General features: G+C 40.9%; 1 protein-coding gene across 4 annotated transcripts in view; it reads left to right on the top strand.

Annotated features, from left to right (window-relative positions):
- Positions 1 to 21,162, top strand: part of FILIP1 (filamin A interacting protein 1) — a 100,889-nt gene extending 79,727 nt beyond the window's left edge. For 3 of the 4 annotated variants that reach the window (XM_054280284.1, XM_054280288.1, XM_054280286.1), the window contains 2 exons: positions 4,104 to 6,909; positions 12,943 to 13,149. In XM_054280284.1, the coding sequence (XP_054136259.1) occupies positions 4,104 to 6,909; positions 12,943 to 13,149 (3,013 nt within the window). Of the gene's footprint in view, positions 1 to 4,103; positions 6,910 to 12,942; positions 13,150 to 20,716 lie in introns of those variants that run through there. The other variant, XM_054280285.1, reaches the window with a different exon arrangement.
- Positions 21,163 to 23,246: the final 2,084 nt, after the last annotated feature.

Raw genomic sequence — 23,246 nt, forward strand, 5'->3', positions numbered from 1 at the left:
AATGAACCCACATCACTGGAGGGATAGAGTTGTAGCTGTCAGCATCCCACTGTGCTTTGATTCATAGCTTGGAGGAGGGAAGGGGAAGCAGAGACTGTGCAGTGAAACACTTCAGCACCAAACCTAAAGGCAGGAGGAGAGGGAGAGCCTGGTTATTGTCCATCCTCTCCTACATCTTCCTTGCCAGCTACTTCCAGCACACCATTCATGAGAGTTGTTAAAACTAATTCCATAGTTGCTCTTCCTCCTGTCCAGTGTCCGCTTTCTCTGCAACCGAGATTGGTTGCTGAAAGTTTTCAGGCTCCTGCCTCCTCAGCACGGCTGCCAACAGAGCTCTCCTGCTGCCCCAGCAGTGCCTGGTGTGGCTGTGAACAGCTGAGGCTGGTGGGGATCCAGGAGAGGCAGCTCCCTGTGCAGCAGGTCCATGTCAGCTTGCAGCAGTGGCTTCTGTACTCCAGCATCCTGCCCGTGCCAGTCAGGCATCTTTCTTTATAGAGCAGAATCGGAGCAGCAGCATCCTGGGGTGTTTGTTTGTAACTGAGGCAGTGAACAGTTGCACACGGTCATCATACCTGAGGGTTTGCTGCTTATTCATACAGTACTGCAAGGGGTAATGGGCCTGCCTTGAGTACTGGGCCTGTTCCTCAATACTGTGGGGAGGACAGATGGTAAGGAGAGGGAGAGGACCCCCATGGCAGCAATGGCTGTGTATTCAGGTTGTGTATTCAGGGACTGACTTGGGCTGCAGGCTTTGCCATGGCACCTGTGGTAACGAGGGCAGGGAGCTGGATCACATCTGTGTGCTTCATTCTGGGGACATTCAGCCAAACCCCTGAGACTCAGTGATGGAGGCAGGTTATTCAGTTGTATCCAAACATTTCTCATTTCTGTTTCTAAAAAAACACAAACCAAGACACCACATGCAGGCTGGGGGTATCAAATTGTTTGATTGTCGGTGTTTTGGCTGTATCTAATGTTTCAGTACTAAAGGTTTTGTTTGTTTTCATTTTGATCCTGAATGCAGGTGCTTTCAGCCTCTTGACAATCCAGCCTGCAGTTGCTCTGGCTAACACATTGAAGACCAGATGCTGGGAGTCTAAGGGCTTTTAGTGTTGCATAGGAGCCCATGTAGATCGGTGTTGCTTAGCAAACATTAGCAGCAGCAGTCAGATGAAAAGCCTGATATCAGCAAATGTGCTGTGAGGGTCAAGAGGGGACAACCTCACCTTGCAGTCCTGCTGAAATTCCAGTTTAACCACTGAGGTATGAAAGTTGTACAAAGATGGAGAAGCAGGAGCAAGCTTAAACTCAGCTTTATTTTAGTCTCTAGAAGTAACACTGAAAAGGTGTAGATTTTTCAATTACTTTGGCAATTAACACATATATTTGTGTGCTGCCTTCCAACTCCCCCACAGACCCAGATTTTAGAAGCAGTTCCCATAGACATGAAAAACAGAAGTATTCATAAGTATCTTCTCTGAAAGTTGGCTTGTCATATCTAAGACATGTAGTTTCCCTATGCTAAAGCTGAAGCAGAATGAAGTGCTGAATGTTGCTTTATTTTCCCAGAGGGGCCAAGCTGGTTATTCCCCACTGCTAGCACTCCTGCAAGACAGTGACAGGGCTAACATGCTTTCTTCTCTTGCTCAGCCTCATGACTGACATTTTCTTGTCTTAGATTAACAGGTATTTGCAATTTTTTTCAGTGGCTTTCTCAGCAGTATTCCCCAGTAGACTCTCAGGTAATCACGTGGAACCACGTATAGTCAGTGCATTATTTTGCACTCTGCTAAGCAGCCTGGCTGGTGTGCACTGCCTGGAGCAATTGCTGGGTGAAAATCACATGTGCAGACCTAGGAATTACAAATCAAAGACAGTTTTCTAAGTATCTTTAGGCATTTGGATGTCAATTTTTTTTAAAGCGGTTTTCTGGGGTTTTTTAATTTATAGGGGTCACCTTAAAATTTTCCTGTGGGACAAGGGAGGCTGGAAACATTCTCCTATGTTTATGACTTTGGAAGAGGTGTCATTTAGAGCACCACCAGGTTCGACTTCACTATTCTGTCATGGCAAACAGTTATTTTTGTGGAAGGATACATACTATTCCTTGAAAAATGTAGCCTGGGGGAGATGAGGAAGAGTTCTTGGCTGAAACATTTGCATGAAGCACTGAGGCAGAGCAGCCAGGGAATATATTGCATGCTAATAAAGTTCCTTCTTCAGTGTGAAAAGTGCGTGCTTTGTGAGTGACAGTGGGTCTTTTTTTACCTTTTGACATTCTAACTTGCCCAATAATGAGGCATCCACCAGCATGCCTTTTCAGTCTTTTCCAAAGAGCTGCCACAACTAAAGAGACTTTTCTTTTGAGAATAATCTGTGACCCAGCAAGGTTGGCTGCAATGTTTGTTTGTTTTTCTCTCTACCGCTGGTTCCTACTATTCTCTTACTCCCACATCCTATCCGAGTCTTGTTTCAAATGCATTCTTCAGCTTCTCCTTCCCTACCTACTGCATCCTGTGTTCTGCTTTCTGACTTCCTTCTCTTTTCTTAAAGCTTTTCTTTCCAGTTCCTTTTGATTTGGGTCCCCCAGGAACAAGGAATGAAACATTAACAGTTGCTGAGTACAGAGTTAATCTGGCTCTTGCTGGGAGTGTAGAGTTCAGGTGAGGGCTCTGGGAGATGTCCTTTGGGTCTGACATTGTGCCCCAGGGCCCTTAGCACCACTTCATTGCTGGAGTAGCAGAGAGGAATGTATATCTGTGCTCCACCTGCTGTCATCTACAATCCAACATGTAAGATAAGAATATTGATAAAAGTTGATCTTTGCTAAGATATGGATGTTCCAGTTAGTTTGAGTTAATTACCAAGCATTAATTGCTCTGCTGTTACCACCTGGATGTGCATCTCAGTTATAAAAAGGAAGCTGAGAAGCTTCAGACTTAGAGTAAGCAAAGCAAGTGGATTTGAATTATCTCGTGTCTTGATAGAGGATGTGGGAACTGTAGGTGCTGTGACAGCAGTTTGGAAAAAAATTTCACAGTAACTTCAGTGTGCATACCTGTGTCTTTCTAAGTCAGACTGCTGCTTTTACAGTAAGGCTCTTAGATTGGTTGGGATGCATCCCTGTGTTATCTGTACCTCTTTCAATTGAGGATCACCATCCTCATAAATCTGTGCTTAGAACATGTGCAGGAACGTCCTATGTTGGTGTCATCAGATCCTGAATATTAATCACAGATATAAAATATATTGCTCCATGTTGCATGGCTAAGGCTGGGTAATGTATGCTTTTATTATCTTTCTGAGGAGCACCTAATTTGGATATATGGCGAGTTTTTATATTGTCTGAAAACGCAGTAGAGGCCGTACAGAGAAGAGCGTTTTCCAGATGAGGTCAGCTATAGCCAGAGGTTTCACTAGTCTGGTCCTTGTGGTTCACAACATCTACTAAATGAAATGTAGAAGAAGAAGAAACCTTTTAGCATAATAGTCACTGTGTTGGAAAATTTACCTTCCTACTAATTTCATAAGCCTGTGATGCCCAGATGGTTATCAGTTGTGTGTTACTGTAATCTTCTGTCCTGCTGGTTTGTTTGTAACCAGGATTAGTCTGTTTATGTGTGGCTGCATATAACAATTAGTTTAATCTTTCACCTTATTTTACACATTTTTCTGTATGCAAGACATACAGAGGAATTCACCTTGTAAAACAAATTTGGTGTAAATTGATTAGTGAGTAGATAATACCTGTCCTGTTGGAATATTATGTACTTTTACCAACATCCTAACAGAAAAATCAATGTAAGGAAATTAAAACCTAATGTATTTGTTATCTGTACATGTATAAAATTTTACTGTGTTTCAGATTTCCAGATGATTTTATGTATTTTTCATTTAACTACTGTAATTCAAAATACTTGGTTTGGGAATGCAACTGTAGTAGGTAGTTATTTCTTGAAAATGAAATAGAACTAATAAATTACTTAATTATTAATGAATTAATAAAAAAGGAAGCTAAAATGTGATTTTAAAAATAGAGAGATACACATACAGACATGTATATATGCATTTTAGTCTGACACATCTCTTTTGACTTGTTTCAGGTTGAAGAAACTTCTTGAGCAGGAGAAGATCTATCAAGCCCGGAAGGAGAAGGAGCATACAAAGAGAATCAATAAACTAAGAGAAGAACTAGTCAAGCTCAAATCATTTGCACTCATGCTGGTGGATGAAAGACAAATGCATATTGAACAACTTGGTCAACAAAGCCAGAAAATACAGGACTTAACCCAAAAACTAAAGGAGGAAGAAGAAAAGCTTAAAATTATTACTGCAAAAACAAAAGAAGATGGACAAAAACTGATGAAATTAGAGGCAGAACTTGAACACAAAACATCATCATTTTGTCAAGAACATGAGGAGATGACTGCTAAACTGGCTAATCAAGAGTCACATAATAGACAGCTAAGGCTCAAGCTAGTGGGGTTGACTCGCAGAATAGAGGAGCTAGAAGAAACTAACAAAAATCTTCAAAAAACTGAGGAGGAACTTCAAGAATTAAGAGATAAAATAGCAAAAGGGGAATGTGGGAACTCTAGCTTAATGGCAGAAGTGGAAAACCTCCGCAAGCGCGTGCTTGAAATGGAGGGGAAAGATGAAGAGATCACAAAAACCGAATCCCAGTGCAAAGAGCTGAAAAACAAACTGCAGGAGGAAGAGCATCATAGCAAAGAGTTGAAACTTGAAGTGGAAAAACTGCAGAAAAGAATGTCAGAATTAGAGAAGCTGGAAGAGGCTTTCAGTAAAAGTAAGTCAGAATGCACTCAGCTACACTTAAACTTGGAGAGAGAAAAAAATTTGACTAAGGATTTGATAAATGAGTTGGAAGTGGTGAAGACTCGAGTGAAGGACCTTGAGACATCTGAAAGCAAGTTGGAAAAGGCTGAAATAAGCTTAAAAGATGACCTTACAAAGCTGAAGTCGTTTACTGTAATGTTGGTTGATGAGCGAAAAAATATGATGGAAAAAATAAAACAGGAGGAAAAAAAGGTTGAGGGTCTAAACAAGAACTTTAAAGTTGAACAAGGGAAAGTTATGGATGTAACAGAGAAATTGATAGAAGAAAGTAAGAAATTTTTGAAACTGAAATCTGAAATGGAGGAAAAAGTATCTAGTTTGACAAAGGAAAGGGATGAGTTAATTGGCAAACTGAGAAGTGAAGAAGAAAAATCATCTGAATTAAGCTGTAGAGTTGACCTGTTAAAGAAAAGAATTGATGGTATGGAGGAAGTAGAAAGAGAAATTACAAGAGGTCGAACTAGGAAAGGAGCAGAGCATGTTTGTCATGAGGACAACAAGATTAAGGAACTTACCATTGAAATCGAAAGATTGAAAAAACGTCTCAAACAACTGGAAGTGGTTGAAGGAGATTTGATGAAGACTGAAGATGAGTATGATCAGCTAGAGCAGAAATTTAGGACTGAGCAGGATAAAGCTAATTTTCTTTCTCAACAGTTGGAGGAGATGAAACTCCAAATTGCCAAAACGAAAGCAATAGAAAAAGGTGAGGTGGTGAGCCAGGAGGCAGAGCTGAGGCACAGGTTTCGTCTGGAAGAGGCCAAAAGCAGAGATTTGAAAGCAGAAGTTCAAGCACTTAAGGAAAAAATCCATGAGCTCATGAACAAAGAAGACCAGCTTTCTCAGCTCCAAGTCGATTATTCAGTTCTACAGCAAAGGTTTATGGAAGAGGAAAACAAAAACAAGAGCATGGGGCAGGAAGTTTTGAACCTGACAAGAGAGCTGGAGCTTTCTAAGCGTTACAGCCGTGCTCTGAGGCCCAGCATGAACGGGAGAAGAATGGTTGATGTTCCCCTGACATCCACCGGCGTGCAGACAGATGCTCTCAGCAATGAAGCAGCAGAAGAAGAAACTCCAGCAGTGTTTATAAGGAAATCCTTCCAGGAGGAGAATCATATCATGAGCAATCTACGGCAGGTGGGTCTGAAAAAACCCATGGAGCGTTCTTCAGTGCTTGAGAGATATCCTCCAGCAGCAAATGAGCTTGCTATGAGGAAATCCTGGATACCATGGATGAAAAAGAGGGAAACTGGGGCCCAGACAACTCCTGATAAAGGAGCCCGAAGCCACAGTAGTCCAGCACATCCTGGGGAGGTTGTCCTTTCACCAAAGCAGGGTCAACCTCTTCATATTCGGGTGACACCAGACCATGAGAACAGTACAGCAACTTTGGAGATAACCAGTCCATCCGCAGAGGAATTTTTTTCAAGTACCACTGTCATTCCTACTTTGGGAAATCAGAAGCCACGAATAACCATCATTCCCTCTCCCAATGTTATGCCACAAAAAGGAAAAGGCAGTGAAAGTCCCATGGGCCCAGATCGTTCCATGTCTCCAGTCACTATAACAACATTCTCCAGGGAAAAGTCCCCAGAGGGAGGGAGAGCACCCTTCGCTGACAGACCTGCATCGCCAATTCAGATCATGACGGTGTCGACATCTGCGGCGCCGGCGGAAATCTCCGTCTCTCCACAGTCACAAGACATGACCATGGGCAGGGCTGTCTTCAAAGTCACGCCAGAAAAGCAAACCGTCCCGACTCCAATCCGCAAGTACAACGCCAATGCCAACATTATCACAACAGAGGACAACAAAATCCACATCCACTTGGGCTCCCAGTTTAAGCGTTCTCCCGGTGCCGTGCCTGACGGCGCGAGCCCTGTGATAACAGTCCGGCCGGTGAACATCGCGGCAGAGAAGGAGGTGGTGACTGGTACTGTCCTTCGATCGCCTCGGAACAACCTGTCCCCACGACCTGCAGCCAGCAAGGTGACGAGCACTATCACCATCACACCTGTTACAACATCTTCCACACGAGGAACACAATCAGTGGTAAGCAGCGTGGTCTCATGGTGTGGTCTTCATGGCAGGGAGAAGGACAAACCATAGCTCCGGTTTGAGACACCAGCAGGGAAAATGGGAGGGGTGAGGAGAAACTCTTGTCTTCCCTACATTTCTTCCAGGCTCAAGCTTAACTATAAAATCAGAATTTGCCCAATTCATGCATTTTTGTACCAGTGTTGGATGCTGGTTCGCTTTTGGTATTATCTCCCAAAGCAGTTAACTTCCAGAGGAAGTCCCTTCAAAGTTACCTTCATAATGGCAACCCAGCAAAATTACAAGTGAGAAACAGAGGGACAAAGAATAATGGGTATGACAGAGCAGGAAACTGTATTTTTATTTTTGATGAGTGCAATATCTAAATTTTGAAAATACACCTCATGTTTTTTGGCTCAGCTGGCAAGTCTTTAGACTCTAATTATGCAGGCTGGCATTTCTTTGGTATAATCCCTTGATCCCCATATAATTCAGTTAATATCTGCTATATTACTGAGCTCCAAAGAAATAAATAAGCAGACATGTTATCATTGCTTACAGCTCTAAGCCTCTTTAGCCAGTGAATAGTAGAGCTCTTTCTGTTTCTCTGAATTTCTGTAAGTGCCGTATTACAATAGAGTGTCCTCTATTATATTTTTTTTGCTTTCTCTTTGGGCTTCTGTGCTGGTAACCCAACTTCTTTTTCATAGTGAAAGACTTCTCACCTCTGTCTTTAAGCATAGTGGGCAGTATTTATTGATAGTCCTCCCCCAGTTTATTACTGGACATGAGTTTCTATTGCTTGAGTTGGAAATACCCTGAGAAAGAATTTAACCAGGGTATTAAACAGAAAACTAGCAGTACTGTATTAGTCCAAAAACTTAGCTAGACAGAGTCTGCAACAGATGCTTAGGGGAAGATTATTTTGAGTGGGTAAGCACACAGTAATGTTTCCCTCAGCGTCTGTTCCCAGTTTTTGGCAATAGGTGGGTATTTCTTTCTGAACCAGAGCCTGTAGCCACATCTTTCTCTTTAATACAACATGGCAGAGTTTTTTTCTATTTATTCTTTTAATTGCTTTTTGAACTCATTTACACTGTTGTTTCCACAACATCAGGGGGCAGTGAATTCAGCTGTGGGCTTTGGGAAAAGCTCTTTTGTTTGATACCTTTTATGCAATACCTTCATTGGTTACAGCCTTTTTCTTGTATCTTGACAAATACTGAATAGTCATCCCCTGCTCATTTGTCCGTGCTGCTCGGGAGTCAGCAGAGCCCCACAACACGCCTCGTCAGCCATCTCTTCCCAAGCTGAAATGTCAAAATGTGTTTATCTTAAACTTTCACACTTCTGGAGAGAAGCTGCCATTCCCATTTAAGGCTTCTGAATTAAGAAAACTTGCATTCATCACACAGATCTGTTTGGGATTACACATGTGCTCGCTCTCTCTTCTCACCTATACAAAGTATTGTAGATACTTTATTATACAGTGTTTCCTTACATATTAGAGGCAACTGTTCATTTTTTAAAGTCTTGAATTAATTTACAAACTCCTTTGTCTCTCAGAAGCCTGGAAAACTTCTTTTTAAACTTTTTCTTTTAACTAAATGTCTGTCTCTACTGTGATGATGCAGTGAACCATGGCAGACAAAACTTTTTTGTTTTGTTTTGTTTTTTTTTTCTGGCTAAAAACTGGCTTCTTTCTTCACTTTATCCTCCCAGATTTGGAATGTAGGGAAAATAGTTCAGCCATAGGATTTACTTTATCTTATGCTTCCCTTTGTTTTTTAATGTCCCTAGTCAGCTGAAAGGCACCTTCGAACAAGCTCAAATGTGTCTTTTCCTCCCCAGCCTCTTATAAAGAAAAAAAAGTGTATTCACCATCTGTTTTGCAAATGACAACTTTACAAACACACTTCACTGCCCCTAGTCAGAAAACCCAAGCTGTGATCATTTATGCAGTAACCCTAAATGAAACCAACAGATACAGTTTTGAAGGTTTAACTTAATAAAATCGAACAAGACAAACTGATACACAGCTGCTTTCTTAGCTCACTGGTTTTAATTTTTGTCTTAACTCTGCTCACACAAGATGCTTTGTACAATGTATTAGTGCCTTTTTTATGGCAGCCTATGGATTTGGATGGTTCCCACAGAAACAGAAAAAATGGTGTTTAGTCCTCCTTAGCTTGATTGGAGTCAAACTCACTCCCAGGAAAATACTTGGACTATCCTAGCAGACCTAGGGTATGATTTTTTTTATTGCAAATGGACCACAGAGACCAGAGGGTATGGAAACCAAAATGAGCCTGCTTGTTAGTTTTCCCTTAGCACATTGGCCCAAATTTCTGTTCCCAGGACAGTTCATATAGTTTGCAGAAAAAATTCCACAGAATAAGCCCAAGTATTCTTTGTGAAAACCCCCAAAACAGTGGTGCCTACATCCTGTTTGATTTAGGCTTTCATTTGGTTATAGGATTGCTGGTGAATGTGGATCTTCTTTGGCTACCATGATGGGTGTCAGTCCTATAATCACTTAATCCCTGTACTCCCCACCTCCTACAAGCCTGGCATTGAGTGCCAGCTGTTCATGCTGCCAGGGTACACAGTGACTCCAGTGCCATGCAAATCTGCAGGGAGCAGAGGGAATCCCGGCTGCAGCAGAGCCAGCACGGTGGCACAGCACCAACCATGCAGGGCATCCTGTAACCATGGCAGGAGGGCCCAGCTGAGAAGCTGCTGGGTGCCAGAGTGAAGGGGACAAGTGTTTGTGCAGCTGTAAGGCCACTTGCAATTGGACAACATTTAGTTTGAGACCAGCATCTAAATGTAGCTCTGTGTAGGTGTCCCATGTATGCTCTAGCTGCCCTGGAGGGGCAGGGAGCAGCTCGCCTGCCTGTGCAGAGGTGTTGTGGTGCTGGCTGTGTGCCTGTGGCAACTGAGAAGTGCTGGCAAGTGTGTGCCTGTGTGAAGCTGGGAGGGATGACTGACCTGTCCCTTTCTGCATTGGCAGCTGATGGGACGCCTCAGATGGCACAAGATGGCTCAGTGTGGGCAGTTGAGTCAGTCTGTAATCTGTGTGCTCCCCGTGGCAGCACTGAGGCCTGTGTGCTGCCTGTGGTGGCTGGGGGGTGATCCAGCTGAGACATGGCTAGCTTCTGTGTGAGTTGAATTGCCCACTGGCTCTGCCGACTATATTGCCTAGATCTCAAGTCCCACCCTTTCAGGATAAAGTTACCTAAACATACTTTATTTAGTGCCATTTTCAGTGCTGTCAAGTGGTCTGCCTTCCTTCCAGCTGCTTTATCAGAAGTTTTAGGTTTCCTTGGGTCATCTGTGTTGTCTACCAGCCATGTGTACATTGCTTGAGTAGCCCAGGGCATATCAAATTGCTCAAGGTGTCTGTTGGTCACTGAACTGAATCATTTCTGTCCAGAGCAAGCTGGGGCCCGATCAGGTTGAGAACAATTGCTGAAAAACCACTTTTTTACTTAGAATATTCCAGAAACCAGTGTGTTCTCTCTGTGTGTCAATAAAATGCACCAAGCAGGATCTGTTACAAACTACTCAAACATGCTATGTGTTCTGTATGGTCAGTTTGCTTTTTTCCTTTAATGGGACTGCCCAACCTTACTGCAACTTTAGAGGTTAATACACCTGTGTCTGCAGTGAGAGCTGATTATGGCTGCACCATAGCCCCTGCATGTGTTCATCTCAGTCTCAGTAATGTCTTGTGTAACCTCATTGGGTGCCTGTTCCAGCACCATGTCTTGCCTTGCCTTGCTCAGATCCATCATCCAGTGTCCCGTGGGGCTGCATCTCAGGCACTCCATTCCAGCTGTGTAAGGGTTAGTTTCTGGTTGGAGCCACAGTCCCAGACCAACCAGAAGACAGCAGCCTACAGACAAACAGCTGGAAGGAATGGCTTTGAGTTCTTGGAAGAAATGATGGAGAGACAGGCAGTCGTGTGGGTTCTGTGCCGCAGATGCTGCAGACGTGGGCTGGATGTGTCTCTCTCTGCTTGCTGCCCCTTTCCGCGCCCAAGGGGACAGCCGGCTGGGGAGGCACCTTTGTGCCATCTCACTTGGCAAACACAAAATGCTTTTGCGGCTGCCCGGGAAGCAGGCATTAGCTTCCATGCAATCAACACGTTAGTATGCTGGAGTGAAGGCAACTAAGAAATTTAAAGCAAGTTAGAGTCCTTTTCAAAGTGCTTTTGAGTGATTTAGGCTTGAAATGAGTAACTTGAAAGCGCCCAAATCCTTAGTTAATAATTTACATGTGAATAAAGCTGAAGAAATGCCTGAGATTCCAGCTACTCCATTTGATTGCCTCATGTTTACTCACTGTGGGACTCTTTCAGGGAGTACAAGATGTTTGTCATTTGGGTTCCCTGGGATGTTGACATATTTTCCAAGGCTGATGGAATGCATTTGCATGTTTTGCCCTACAGAATTGTATGGGCCTAACTTGTTTTGACATCTACATGTGAGTTCCATATTAGCCTTTAGACTGCTATTGTAAATGTTGCTTTTAGTTATTGAAAATGGCTTCCTTCCTGTCAGGCAGACAGCATTCAAGTTTTCCAATTGTGATTTTTTTTTAGTGTACACATGGGGTTTTGAACTGTTCTTAGAAGATTAAGGAATGGTTTTCCTTTGCATGCTCAGGATGCAGACAGAAAGCTCTGATGCCACTGGCTGAAAAACACTTGTAGAGCATTTTTAAGTAAATGTATAAATGCATGTTGCAGCTGACATGGGCCCCCAGTCCAGTCTATTTCAGCAGTTAAGTTTTACTTTGCTTATATGTCATAAGTTGCAGTGTTTAGTCATTTAGCAGGTGGGTCTAGCTAGGATTACAGGATTTTAGGAGACTTGTTCTCTTTTGTGAGATCAAAGTCTTAATCCATAATCTGAACAGAAATGTCAGTCACATATGAAATTCAACCGAGACACTGAAATTGTCACCATTAACATTTGTGTCTGTATTGCACACTGCAGGAGATAAAGCCCATTCTCCTTCCAGAATTGTCATGTTTATAAGTATTTTCTTTAAGTCACGGTTTATATGGGCTAGCTCCAGATTTGACCTTGAAGAGTACGTGCATCGTTATCTGGCCAAAGCGATGGGATAGCTCTGGCCTGGTCTCCAGCTGGGGCTCCAGAAGGACACAGGAGCTGTGTTGGGTCTGCCAGCCCCAAGCCACCCACGCCAACCACTTAGGCTGTTCTTGTTTTTTTTTTTTAATTCTGAAGTACTCAAGCTTGAGGATAAGTGTGCTTGCTCAGCTGTTGTCCAGGGCAGAAGACTGGCAGAGATAGTAAAATGACCGTGTCCACACTGCCTCGAGGTATCCTTGGAAATCTGGGTTAGCAGCTTCACCCTTACCAGAGTTTCTCAAGTTGTGATTTGTGCTTGGACTGGGAGAGCCCTTTCTCACATCCCTCCTGCCACAGCCACAGGAAAAGGAAATCCAGATCTTTTCTCTTTCTCTCCCAACCCCCTGCTCTTCCCAGTGCAGAAATAAATGGCCCCAGCCATGAGCTCAGCATACTTTGGGAAGTAAAATTCAATCTTATTTACAATGCTGAGTGATCATGCCCCAGCTCCTAAAATTTGGCAGTTACCCTGGGTTCATTAGCCTCACTGGACTATGCTGTTCTGAGGACCTGTACTAGTGTCTATACAAGATGCTAATATTTTACCTGTCCTGACAGCCAGGCCAATGTTGTAGCAGCCTCTAAGGCCATCTTGCACTTTATCATGCTGTAGAATGGGAGATTTGCACAAATTCCCATCCTTGTGACATCTTGATTCAAAACACTGCATCACACCTCTGGGAAACTTGTTTCATCACAGCTGTGCCTTTGGCCCTACTCTAGCAGTATGTGCCATGGCCAGATTCCAAGTGTGAATATTACTTTGCTAATAGGTGTGATTTGGGATATTGTTGTTTGAGAGGTAAATGAAGAACCAAAGCAAAGTATAAGATGAGCATGTATGAGGAAAAGTCCTTAATTCACTGCATTTTTCTTTGTTTTGCAGACAGGACAGGATGGGTCATCCCTGAGACCTACACCCACCCGCATTCCTGTGTCAAAAGGTATGAAAGCAGGAAAGCCAGTAGTGGCAGCTCCAGGAGCAGGAAATGTGACAAAATTCGAGCCTCGTGCTGAGACTCAGTCTATGAAAATAGAACTGAAGAAATCTTCAGCCAGCAGCTCTGCCTCCCTGGGCGGGGGCCAGGGCTGATGGCGGTGGCTCAGGGGGTACGTTCTGCAGGTTTTACTGCTGCCATGGAGTCGGCTCCCCTGTCTGTGTAGCTGTTCATGTTTGCCTGTACTAACAAAGTCCTGCAGCTATCACTTAACAACAAACTAATAAGCGTGTGCACTGACTACTTAAATAACAAAATCCTTTTGTTTGTCAAATTAAAAAAAAAAAAAGGCTGTCAAAAAGGCAATTAAGGTTTCCAGTCTAGGAAGTGAGAATGGGTAACTGAAATAAGTTATTAATCTGTATCAGGAATTCTTAATGATAGACTTGGTCACTTTTTAGTAGATCAAAGGAGGTGTGGTCACTTTTACTAGATTGTTTCCCACCTTAACAGATCACTTTCCACCTTTGCTGCTGCATGCTCTACTTTCCTGCCTTGATCACATTATTGAAATGCCACATGGCCTAGGGAAGCAATGCCAGAAGACTTGCCATGTGCATTGGGGTCCTGTTTAATGAAAGCCAGTACCTCATGTGTGGGAGGGGAGGAGAGGAAGGATGGGCACCATGTGACCATGTGGCCTCCTCTCTATGAGCCTCCCATGAAAATCACCATTTCTCAGCAGGGAGCTGCTTTCTCAAGACAGTTACTAAATTCAGGGGCATAGGGATGTTGCACAATGTTTGGCAGCAATTTAATTCTTCCAGAGAGAGTCAACACTTGTAAACAAAACTTAGAAGCAGGTCCCTGACTTACACACACTGGAATACTGCTCGCTCAGGGCTCAGATGAAGGCTTGTGAGCCAGAAGGTGCTTAGTCTTCAGCAAAAGCTTGGGAAACACTATCTGGCAAAAATCAATACAATTCATTTGTGCCTGCTCCAAAGACCACTAATGGCTATGAGGCACCTCATTCCATTGACCTGACTGGGTTTTCAGTTTTCCTGGTTGGGTCTTGGGTCTTACATTTAAACCTCACTTGCCAAGCATCCTTAGGGTAAGTCAGCACAGCCTGCTGATGGCAGGAATTGCTATCTAAAGGCACAGCTCAGGTACACAATGAAAGAGAGAGGGTTTGGTAAAGAAATTACCCTCAGTTTTCAGTTGTTTAAAATATTTTGTCATAAAATGAAGACTACCTTACAATACCATGGTGATTCATCATTTTTCCTTCCCTCTTTGTGATTTCCTCATCTGTATGTTTGCATTTTTCAAGCATGTTTTAAGGAATTTTTCCAGCATGGAAATCGTGTGGATGCTGATGATTGTTATGATTGTCTATTTGATAACAGTAGAGTTATTAAAGCACATTTCCATTAAGCAATCACTTTTCACAGAAGAAAGTCACAACCAAAAGAAATGAAGCTGAGAAGACCAATAAATAATGGGTTTAAAGTTGTATAATGCTTCACTCACCTCAGCAAGCTGTGAAGGGCCCAGTGGTTAAAACAGAAAGCAAGGTGGGAAGACCACCAATAAATTATAAATAAAAATCACAGAAAGGAAAATGCACTGAAATATGAAATTTGGTCTGGGAGAAGATACTTGATGGAAGAACTCTGTCACCAAAGGTCAACAAAATTCTATTCAATCCAAGCATGTTTGGTTTTCCATCTGCTTTGCATTGCTCTCCAGTTTCACATCCAGATATGACAATTATCCCGTTGTAAAGCTGGCATTTTATTATTCACATGAAGGACATGTTTTCTTTGCCACATTAAAAAAAGTAGGTTTTGTTGTTTTACATATGTAGCACCTAAAATGCCTGTTAATTTTCAGGTTCTAGGTCCTATGACATCCAAAAATCAGATTAGTATTAGTAGCATTTTTTCATAACTCCTATTCCCAGTACTTCAGATAAAACTTGGAAAGTGGAATTAGCAAGCAATGTGAGTTAATATGTCAGAAATACATCAGATCCTCTCAAGGAATTCTTATCACTTAAAAGCCTCAGTATGTAAATAAATCATTGCTGAGATCTTACTGTTCTTTTTGTAACACAGACTTTTTAATAGATATTTAAAGGAAAAAAAGGGGTTTTTTTCTGGATATTGATTCTAAATACTGTTACTGAAGGAAGTTGTCAAAACAGGGTCAAAACAGAAGGTCAAAACAGTCAAATAATATTGCAAACATGATCCCCAAGATAATGTAGCTTGATACAGCTGCCTTAAGCCTTCTTTGCATCAAAGAAACAGTTCCTTAGTTAACTGTTGCCATATTCAACGTTCTGTGTGTGCCTGTGGTTGAAAATTTTGGTTCTGTTTGAGGTCTAAGAAACTAATTCACCTGAAGACACAAGCCAGCCTCACAGTACCTGAAACCTAGGGCACACAAACTGGCACAGCTAGAGCCAGAATTGCAGGCATAGGCTGGGAGTTGCTCCTGTAGAATCAGTAGGATTTGATGAGACAGACTTCAGAAATTCCAGAGAGGTCAGACTTAGGATCCCAGTATTTTTCCCCAGGGGCTGCACAACAAAAATGGACTTTTGCTCTGCAGTAGAAGTCTAAAGAGTTGGAATTGGGCAGCTGGTTAAACTGTTAGCTAAAGCCAGGTATTTTGTTATACTCAGAACTTTTGACATCTGTTTTAATTGACCTAATATTCTTGTTCCCTGAAGGTAGAAGAAGGGTAAGATGAAGAGAAAAGAAAAGCCTATAGTTCAGAAGTCTTAAAAGTTCAAGTCTAACTATTTGTATTACATTGAAATTTCCTCTGAATCTGAAGACAGTTATGTTTAGTGACTACATTAAGATACTCCATTCAGTAGGTCAGCTCCAAAAGGCAATTTAAACAACCAAATCTAAAAACAATGCCTAAACCCAAGAGGCATCCTGAAGATCTTCCTCATGTTCTTCCACAGACCTTATCTAGCCAGTGTTACTGTTATGACTTAAATGTAGCACTGCAGCTGCTGTACCTCACTGAGATCCGTAATGCAGGTATTCTAGTGTTTCCTCCGAGGCTTTTAAGTCAAGCCAGGACTTCATGGTCACTTAAAGTCAGGATATAACTCCACGCTGGACTGAAAAGCTGTAGTCCTGTTTTTGTCACCTCTAGCCAAGAAATTGCTCACTGACTATGTGGTTGTCCTTTGAGGTGGCACAAGTGTTTGAATTTAACTGGGAAACTGATCTGAATTAAAAGAAATCTGGCAAAAAAGCGTAAAGGCTGACTTTAACATAACTTAGTGCCAGGCTCACAGGCCAGAAAAAGAAAGAAGGGGGGCACAAGAAACCAGTTGGTGTTTTAAAATGACTGTAGGATCACGAATGCCTTCTAGTAGATCAAATACCACACAAACGCAGGGGTAGTGCTGCTTATTTTCAAAAGCTTTTGATTGAAACCTTTTTTCAAAGGTAGGAGACAGTATCTGAGGAGACTCAAACCCACATCAGCTGCAGGCAGGTTCACTGGTGGCACTGACAGCTGAGGAGGAAGAAGGTGGCATTCTCATTCCCTCCTGGAAAGGCTGAGCCGTTCTGCATGGAATGCTTCAGTATTCACTGAGCAGAAACAAGGGAGTGGTTGAGGGGTCAGGATATTGAACTAGGAGGGAGCCCTCCCCAGATCTGTGTCCCTGTTCCAAAGGCTGCCTTTGAGCCTGGCCCTGTTGAAAAGGAGGCTTATAAGATGAAGTGTCTGTGTTCATCCATCCTTCCATCTCTCCTTCCCTAATGAATAACACTGAACAACCAACCAATTTCATGCAAACCTGACAGAGTGATAGGGATCTCCAGAATAAGAAGTTTTTCCAGTTTAATGAAAAGGACGGCAGAGAAGAGGAACAAGAGCTTAGCAGTGCCTTACTGTGTGGAAGAGTAGGGCATGAGCTCACCTTCAGACAGCATCAAAGAATAAACACAAGAGTGATGTCATAAATGCCACAAGGACAAGCTTTGTTCAGACCTCAGATTTTACTAGGCACCAAAGAATCAATCTCTGACACATCAATCCAAAGGATAATATTAGGGCTTTATTTACAGGGCTTTCGTGTATTCTGCATTACTGGATTATAATGCATAATAAACTAAGCCTTCCTAAATGATCATTTGCTTATGCTTTCTCTCTCTTAACTTTTTTCTGTCATTTTGTTTGGCTTTTTTGTAATGAAGTGGAACAATTTCAGTAGCAAAATAATGCACTCAGAATCATAATGATAGTTGCAATACTTTGTCAGGAACTAAGATGACTGAGTAATCTTTGTACCTTTAGTCATAATCAGTGTCAGCTGGAGAGAAGCCCTGTTTTGGCTGATGACATGGCCATATATGAAGTTGTGATAACTCAAGCCCAGCAGTAGTAATTCATGGCTTAGCACCAGCAGTAAGGTGGAGAGGGGGAAGAGCAGGGAAAATGCCAGCCCATTCATGAGCAGCACACATGGACTGAGAAGGTGCACCCTCACTTCTCCAGATGATCTCTCTGATTTTAAGTTTAGTTCCTAGCAAGTTTTCTACTGTGTTCCCTGAGTCAGATCCCATCCCACCAGACTTACTGCTGCATAGGGGTTTTGCTAATGTAGTCATTAGTAGATCAATACAGTTGAGTAAGTGTGACTGAAGAAGGAGCACAGAGCTTCAACTGTAATGCCTAGAGGGATTTCTCTCAGAATAGTAAACATCCTAAGCAAATGGTAGAAGAATAATTGAGATCTTGATTTGCTTTGCTCACTTTTTTTTCCTTTTGGGACACCTGTTAGTGTGATTTTTCAGAAACCAAACACTTTGTGACTCTTTGTAATTTGCCCATGCAGAACATGTCACTGTATTTAGACCTCAAACCACTTAAAGCACATAGTAATTACCACCATGGGAGTAATCTCTAAAGCCACATTAATATGTTGATCCAAGCCAACAGGATGCCAAGTCATATGTCACTGCTTGAAATATGTCATGCAGAATACATGAATACATTCAGTAATTCTGATCAGATGTGGAAGAGCATAGAGTAAGCTACTGTCCCTCTGGGTTTCAGGTACTTGGCATAAGCTGCAACAGTCAGGACAGTTTTCAGACCAATTATATGTTCCCATCACACATCAGTGGCCAATTTCATTGAGTTGCTTTGAAACACAGTTTGCCGGCAGGAATTTTTGTGAGCTCATCTTTTGAACTTGCTTTCATTTAGGGGAATGGTTTTCTCCCCTGTGTCAGTGTGAGTTACCCTCTTTCTCCTTATTTTGCTTGAGCTCTCTTGGGCAAAATTATATGCAATATTTCTCATTATAAATATTAACTTCACTTTGAATCTTACTCCCTACACATTGCTCTTACCTTGGCTTTTTTTCCTTAAAATGAAACCAGGGTTAACTACTGTCAGGTGCAGAGCTATCAGCTCTTGGGTATGAAACACTCAGGTGTGAATGGTTCTCTAAACAAAAAAACCCTCTCCTTGGGCTTTTAAAAACAGAAATACTGATGTATGGTTCTCTTTTGTTGCTTGGGTGTGCATTGTCTGTGGTACATTCATTTTTGTATTATCTGGTGATACTTGTATATATTGTAAGGAGAAATTAAACTTTATATGTTGAAATGTCACTTGATGTGCTTTATTATATGAACTGGTATCCTGATGTGTTTCCTCGAGAAGTTCTGCTTTACATCAGGAGGACTGAAAGCAGAATTAGCTGTATTGCATTAACTTCATTTTCTTTTTCTGTCATAAAAATAAATTGTTTTGTTTAAGTGAATACTTAGCTCCTTGAAATATTTCCATCTAGAATCCTAAAATTTATTTAATCATATCCTTCAAATATAATCATATTCCTACACAGGATGGCCCAAAAGCACTCTGACAAAATTGGCTCTACTCTAATTGTGTATATATATATATTCATACATACAAATCAGTATGTAAGGATTTCAAATAGAAATAACTGAGACAAACTTAGAGTGTGTGTTCTCTAGACATGTGAAAAATGAATGGAAGATAAATATCACTGGAAATTATTTGAGTTTTTAAAAAAATATTTTTTCTCCTACTTTTTTCTGCGCAATTACTCTTTGGGTCTGTAGGAGAAAGATGTCTGATTCAGACACTGACTGTAGTTTTGCTGTTTATTCGGTGACTGAGCCTTAACAAGGAGTGTGATATTTTTCTGCTGCGCATTTTTTAGAATTTTGTCTCTTTATTAAATGCACATAGTGAATATCAAAAAAAATTCTTAAAAAATATTTTTAATATTTAGAAAATAATTTGCAAATGTAGCTTTTAACATCATATTCCACAGGAGCTTCAAGTTAGCACAGTTAGAACAGTAAGGTAAAATCTTGCAATAGTTTGTGGTTCTTTCACATTCACTGCTCAAATATGGTGGAACTGATATACATTTCTTGTTGAAAATATTTCGTTATTGATAAAATTTATGGAAAATAAATACTTTCAATTCGGGAAATTCTATTATTTCATTTGCCTTAAGGTATTTTATTGGACGTTGCCTCATCCTTGCTCTTACTTCACCACGTATTAAAAGCAGCACTGGGATCTGCCATCTAGTGGCAAAGTTCTGGCAGTAAGAGTGCATGGAAAATATTTTCATTTTACTTTCTTCTTAGAATGTAATTTCATGAAACACCTTGCAAATATTAGTTAGGAGCAGATAAAGGCAGAAGCCAACAAAATTGCAAAATTTATATATATATATTTATGTAAAAGTTATATATATATATTTATTAAAAAGGCAAAATTTATATCAATAGTGTCATTTCTTGGGTCCTGTAAATTTTGAAAAATCTTCATACTATTAAGAAAGGAAGGTAACAAAAGTAATTTCAATTAATATTTCTGAAAATGTATAACTGTATGCTTTAATTAGTATTGGTACAGCTACATTATTTGAAATTCATAAAAGACACTTTTTCAGAGAAAAACGTTAGTTGACAGTTAAATTCTTATATTAAAAAGGTTGCCTGTAAGAGCTGCATATATAGGTAGAAGAACAGAAGACCAGGCCATTAGTACTTCAGCAGATTAATCAGGGTCAGGGACCTCTGGTACTACACACAGGGCAAATTACACCCAGCATTTTAAATAAAATGCCAACACCCAGTTTTGCAAGCTGTGGCTGAAATTTATCCCCATTAAAGTCAGTAGCAAAATTCAAGAAGACTTGCTGAATAAACACAGCATAGGTTTATAAACCAAGTTTAAATTTAAAAAAATGAGAAATGACCCCATACCTCTTCCTCATCTCTATTTATGAATTGCCACCAGATTTATGATGAAGTTGCTTAGACAATATACTAGACACCCAACTCCAAGTCTTTCTCTACCTAGTTTGGATGTGGAACTGGACCTTTGGTGTCCCTCTGCTTTAATCCATTCAACTGTATTACTCCTTTTTCCCTATGGACAACCAAATGATGGTCTTGACATTGAAGTGGAAGCCAAGGCCCTCTGAGCCCTTGACAGGTACTAATTTAGTTTCCCTTTCTAGCATTAGCCAGGACAGTTTTATCAAGCAGGGATGTGAGAGTATGTTTGTGACACTTTTTAGAAAAATGCCTTGCACTGCCACTGTAATTGTTCTTCTTTAAAGTAAGCTGCAATGCGTTTGTAGTTCCATAAACCCGAATGTTTTGCTCTCTTTTCTTTTAGAGAGTGTCATCATTCACCAGTTACGCGTGAACTCTAGATGAGTTACCGCCCGTAGAGCTCTCTGTGTGCACTACCCTCCATGCCTGTGGATGGATCACTGCAGAAGCTCTCTGCCATCAACACCATGGTCACTTGTGCTACTGATTACTTATGGAAGTGTTAGGCTTCCATTAGGTTTTATATTTTTTTTTTCTTGGTAGAGCTTTAAAAACCAATGGCCTTGCTGGTATTTTAAAAGTATCTAATCAGAGAGAGAGCAGCAGTCTTTCTGCCAGCTGAATTTCACTCTCAATTGCAAAGCCTAAGGCACGTGCTTGATTTTGTTTGATATTTGCCATATAATTTATTTTTATAATACACTTTGTAAAGTAGCTGTGCCAAAGTTGCAATTCCTGTTGCTTATGACACATTTATTTGTAGAATACACTGTCAAATTTGCAATTTGATATTTTTGTAATGGAGAGTATGTGAAGAAATGTTTTCTGTTTAAATGGAAAAGTATTCAGTATATTTTTTTTTGCCACCATGAGATTCTGTGAGACTAAATACTCTGAAGACTGCTGTATGGAATTTGTTGCAGAATATTTCTTACACTGTGTGATGGTTTGGCATAAAATTAAGTATTAAAGTCCAATGCCTTGAAATACAACCAAATTTACTCATTTTAAACTATGTAAGTCAGTTTTTAAAGCTGTGATTTTTTTCTATATAAAGTATGTTTTTACTTCTGCCTGTACCAAAAAAGTTGATTTTCATTACACTGTAACTAATAAATTTTCACAACTATGCAAATGTAATCAGGTGTTTGCATTTAAACTCCAGTTTCTTTAGGTTGGCATTGCTCATCCATGTATTTGTTTATGGGAACAGAATATGGGTTTGGAAGTTCCTTTTTTTGACTGGTGTCTCATACAGTGTCACAGTGATGTACAGGGTGAAACTGATTCATAGAATCATAGAATGGTTTGGGTTGTTAGGCCCTTAAGGATTGCGTAGTTCCAGTCCCCCTGCCATGGGCAGGCATGCTTTCCACTAGATCAGGTTTCTCAAAGCCCCATCCAATCTGGCCTTGAACATTTCCAGGAAAGCTGTTCAGCAGCTTCTCTGGGCATTTTGTTCCAGTGTCTCACCACCCTCAAAGTGAAAAACTTCTTCCTAGCATCTAATCTAAACCTACTGTCTTTCAGTTTGAAACCATTCCTCCTTGTCCTGTCACTACATGCCCATGCAAATCGCTCCATTTTTCTTGTAGGCTCAGAAGTTAAGATACAGAGATGGATCAATCACCAAGCTCCCAATGACTGAACTGTTTCTAACCTTGTGCTTTCACAGCACAGGCAGAGATGGCACTGTCAGACTCTTTAGTCCTGGACTAGCACCTGGACTAGACACAGGCACTCTTGACATGCTGAGGGGCCCCTTTTACACTGGTGGCTGTAGCTTCTCAAATAGCATCCAGAGAGTTCTGTGGCAGCTATACTTAGGATGATTTTTGAAAGAATGATAAATAAAGCTACACCCAATCCAGGCAGGGTCTTTTTTTCTTTTATATTTCATAGCAAATGATTTTTTAATCTAAGTCACTGGCACATACCTAAAATACTGCGGATTTTTAACTGCAGAAGCTACTGGGAGAAATTAATTTTTGGAAAGGAAAAGAGTGTTGCTTGCAGGAGATGTGCTGTGAGATGCCAGAAAGACTGCATTAATGCAGCATCCCACTGGGATGGTTAGGTTGGTCCATCTTTGAAGTTGGAATATCACATTGCTGTGTAGTCAATTTTGTCTTCATGGGAGCCACGGGAGCTGTTTTTCCTTTTACATATGAGTTCTGCAGCAAATGCTGACACTCTAGAGAAGCAGGATATTCTGGCACCTGTATGAACTTTTGTGGAGCTGATCTCCATTGTGAAGATTTTACTATTACAGCCATACTGAGGAATCAAAATTAAGTGCTGCTTATCCTGGCAGAAGAGTAATTTCATTGGTATAGCTTATACTTAGTTGGTACACCATGTTTTGTAAGGAGTGGGAGTTTTTTTGTATAACAGACAATATATACCAATAACATAGCTGTGTTTGTAGATCATATTTTAGTGCAAGCTGAGAAAAATTCCAGCTTTTAGACAGCAATACAGCTGAGGTGAATAAAGTTTAGTGCGTGCCACATTTCAGTTTACTGCACAGCAGAATGAACATTGTCGTGACCCAGATCTTCTATCTTCAAAACATTACTTGGGAATTGAAACCTATCCATGTTAAGATCTACACTAAGCTCAGCTGGACTGAAAGTCCTGGCTATTTGAAAGTGATGGTGACATGCCTGAAATAAACTTCAGCTTTTAAAATGAGTAGGATGCAAGTAAAATGGTATTCCAAAATTGAGTCTAGATTTAAAAGGTCACAGTCAAAGTAGAAAATATTTTTCCTTGTCTAAATTTTAATATAAAGCAAATTCATTATGAGTGTAAGTTTATGATTAATAAACAAATACATAATTTTTTATGGTTTTGCACTTAGATTAAGTTTT

Source organism: Melozone crissalis, unplaced genomic scaffold (genome assembly GCF_028551555.1).
Source record: "Melozone crissalis strain CALT ecotype California unplaced genomic scaffold, PUWL_Pcris_2 ptg000027l_1, whole genome shotgun sequence".
In the NCBI taxonomy this organism is placed as follows: Eukaryota; Metazoa; Chordata; class Aves; order Passeriformes; family Passerellidae; genus Melozone; species Melozone crissalis.